The sequence below is a fragment of the Leptonotus elevatus genome, chromosome 1 (assembly GCF_054856555.1).
Source record: "Leptonotus elevatus isolate MCC_2025b chromosome 1, RoL_Lele_1.0, whole genome shotgun sequence".
NCBI lineage: Eukaryota > Metazoa > Chordata > Actinopteri > Syngnathiformes > Syngnathidae > Leptonotus > Leptonotus elevatus.
Window position 1 is genome coordinate 47,710,140 of NC_141239.1, and position 3,569 is coordinate 47,713,708.

At 37.2% G+C, this 3,569-nt stretch overlaps 1 protein-coding gene across 1 annotated transcript; it reads right to left on the reverse strand.

The window, feature by feature from the left end:
• Window positions 1-632: 632 nt before the first annotated feature.
• Window positions 633-3,569, reverse strand: LOC147182685 (uncharacterized). Its single transcript, XM_086083431.1, has 4 exons — window positions 3,434-3,569; window positions 3,260-3,344; window positions 2,143-2,448; window positions 633-2,059 (listed from the first exon to the last, which is right to left on the reverse strand). Exons 1-4 carry the CDS (start codon window positions 3,434-3,436, stop codon window positions 1,707-1,709), a joined length of 747 nt encoding a protein of 248 aa, XP_085939557.1. The 5' UTR covers window positions 3,437-3,569; the 3' UTR covers window positions 633-1,706.

Here is a 3,569-nt window from a genome sequence, read left to right on the forward strand (position 1 = left end):
TGGAGCTTGGAGTTACTGGTGTTTTTATTAGCTGTTATTTTGCACATAATTGAAAAAATAATAATTTTGAATGAAAATCAGTTTCTCATGTATGCCTTAGTAAGTGTAATATAGTAACCTAATGCATGTGTAGGACCTGTTGTGTTTTATTGTGTGTACTGTGTACATTTTTTTTTTCCATGTCAGTGGTTTGAGGAGGAATTAAATCAAATAAATTCTGGTTGCGCGGTAACCTTTATGTCAGGGATTTTCGGCAAGAATTTCTAACCACTTGCACCCCTGTCTGTCGCGTATGATCAACTGTGCTTTCAGCATGCTTGCCCTACAATACTCGCTCAGGACCACGTGTGGATGCAGCAGCATCAGGAAGAAAAGGGACAGTTTATCCTCAAACAAAGGTTCATCATTCTGCTCTTTGGAGGTTAACCTTTCTTTGGTCTTGAAGGTCACCCACCGAACATGTTTGCTTGTCGAGTTTATCAACTGCTAATGTAAGCATCAGTCAAATTTAGACTTTCTGCTTATGACAAACTATCTCTTGGGTAAATGCAGGAGACAAAATTGTCCTATTCAAAATACACATCTCTTTTTTTTTTTATTCAGTTTTAACAAAATGGCCAGTATACATTTTTTTTGTGTGTGTGTTACATAGTGGGGCCAACATTTTGGGATTTCACAAAGTTGTGGGGCCCACCCGTCCATGTGGGGCCATTTTGCTGGGCCCCACAAGTTTAGACCTCTTTTTAAGGGTCAAGACTTGGTTTTAGAGTTTAGGTTTGAATTGGGTTATGGTTGAGGTTAGAGTAAGGAATATGGGTAGGCAATCATTTTTGATGGTTGGGGTTAGGGGAAGGGGCTAGGAAATGCATTATGTCAATGAGATGGCCCCACAAAGATAGTAAAACAAACCTGTGTGTGTGTGTGCGTGCGTGCGTGTGTGCAAAATCAAAATACATCTCATATGAAAAGGTTACTACTGGTATGGATTTTTTAAGTTGTATTTTCTTTTTCAAACACGCGCACGCGCACACGCACGCGCGCGCACACACACACAGTACAAATCAAATATTGTCTTGTGCATCACAAAAGAAAACGTCCTAAGCTTTTAAGTACTTTTGTGCACTTGTTGCAGTTTTACAAACATTGATTTAAAAAAAAAAAGTTATGAACTATTGTTCAAATATAGATAAACATTAAGAAACAACAAAATGTTTTCTTGTGTGTACATCTGCAAACACTGATGGCCAAAGCGCAACAGCTCTAAAAATGCACATTTGAAATGTTTTCCCTATATGAAACACTACAGCTAAATTGTTAAACCAATTTAAGATTACAAATTAAATTGTTGACCAACTTAATAAAATTCAATTGGTAATACACAAATGAATTAAATTAATTCAAAGTGAATATTTTAAGTTTAATTAATTTTGAGGTCATTAAACTTAGTATATTCACTTTGGATTAACTTAAATCAAGTGAATATATTAACTTTGTTTGGATCAACTTAATTCAATTGAATACATTAAGTTAAATGAACTTATAATTATTCAACTAAATTAGTACATTCCCTTTGGATTAACTTAATTCAATCATGTGTTACCAATTGAAGCAAATTTTATTAAGTTGGTCAACAATTCAATTTGTAATCTTAAATTGGTTCAACAATTTTCTAAAAAGCCTGTCATATAAAGCACACATTCACTAGTCTATACGATAAATGTCACCAATACGGCATGAAACATCATACAGATCCACTGAAGTTTGCATCCGCTCCCAGATGAATTGTGTGCATCTTTAACCATGACCACCTTTTGAACTGAGACATATTTCATCAGGTTAGCATTCCATAATGAACAATTATAGGTTTGGTTTCCTGCTTGTGTTTTTATTGTGCTTGTGATGTTGTATCGTCCATATTGGTCAACATATTCCGTTGCGCTTGTTGCGTTTAGCCGCTCGTCTTCCTTGAACCAGTGGATTTCACCCCAGCTGTAAACGCCATGGAACCAGCACTCTGCCATGGACTCATTAATGAAGTAGTTCTGATTTCCAAGGCAGCCTGGAGAGATAAAGAACCATTAGTAGAATAAAAACAAGGCAGCATCTTACACAAATATAAATGATTAAATCAAGCAAGATCACCTTGTACGGTGATTAAAGTGGTGTCGTGTGCTATTCCCATTTGTGAGCGAACTTTGCAGAGGTACTCTCCTCGATGGATGGGCATTATGTTGAAGAGTGTCAGGTTGAGCTGATAGTCGGATCCTGTCATTTTACTCTGACACACGCCAGGGTCGTCGGTGACATTCACGTCACATAATGTCTTGTTTTGACCAATCCAGGAAAATGATACAACAAACAGAACCCAGTCCGAGGGGGCGTTGCATGTCAGGGTTACATTGTCCCCACAGAGGGCCACCTTGTCGGGGGTCGTCTTCATAGGCATATCTGTCCTCGGAGAACATGATAAACCATCATAAAAGTCATATTACAGACAAATCATATAAATCATATTCAAATAAATTCAGCAAAAGGTGAATGTGAAGTTGTTCAAAAACATGACAAACAGTCAATATACTACTACTAAGTACTAGTATTAAAGTACTACTAGTACCAGCCCGATTCACACTCACATCCCTTTTGATTTTGTTAAAACAATCAGTCATTTTGAAGTCTGGTACGCTGACAATAGTAGCTCAATTTTGGGGGCAAAACGTAAAAAGTGTCAAATTGTGAGGGTGACTCTTGAGGATCTCGTGAACTGCATATTTCAGATCAGATTGAAAGAATTCAGACCTGTCTATCATGTCATGTAAATCGTCACCAAACAAACACACATAACTCACTACTGCCACCTGCAGCTCAATGTGTTTAGTACAGTATTCAAAGTGAAACTAAGATCAGATCCTATAACGCTTATTTTTCTAACTACCTGCTCTATCCACAACCTGTTTCTACATTTGACACTTTTATTTCCAACTTTTTAACAATGCAAGATTCCCAGATTTATATCATGGCAAAGCTAAAATGACACTTAAATTCCTCAATTGCGCTATTATTGTGAGATTAAGTGAGAAAAAAAAAGTCACGCAGCCTGAACTGACACATATGTCAGAAAATACCCAGTTTTACGAACACCCCCTTTTCCCCATATTATCTGATATGTGTTTTTCTTTTTCTATCCACAGATTGGCTTGCGACAAATTACACAAGTACACTATATACTCTAACATATATTCGATGCTGGAAAAGCACTTACCTGCAGTGGCAACTGCCATTGTGAACCACATGATGGAAAACCAGTTGACAATCCTCTCACCAGAGACGAAAATGCTTCTTTTTATCTGTATATTGTACCATTTGTCACTTTAGAAGTATGGCGGGGAAAAACTACACAATTCAGATATGTTTGTTGATGGTTGTCTTTACTCACCATGATGTTCTTCTGAACACAATGAAGGTTATTTTTGTTTTCCAGGTGGGGAAGCTTTCAACGATGTTCGATCCACTTAATCTCAGAGTGAACCAAGCGTGACTTCTTGTAAGCGTTTCAACAAAACCTCGGGTGT

What these genes read in the sequence shown, in the direction of transcription:
- LOC147182685 (XM_086083431.1), bottom strand. An exon ending in AATGGCAGTTGCCACTGCAG is followed by an intron (nt 2,449 to 3,259) that starts GTAAGTGCTTTT and finishes CTCCGAGGACAG; the next exon opens with ATATGCCTATGAAGACGACC. An exon ending in CACTTTAATCACCGTACAAG is followed by an intron (nt 2,060 to 2,142) that starts GTGATCTTGCTT and finishes TTATCTCTCCAG; the next exon opens with GCTGCCTTGGAAATCAGAAC.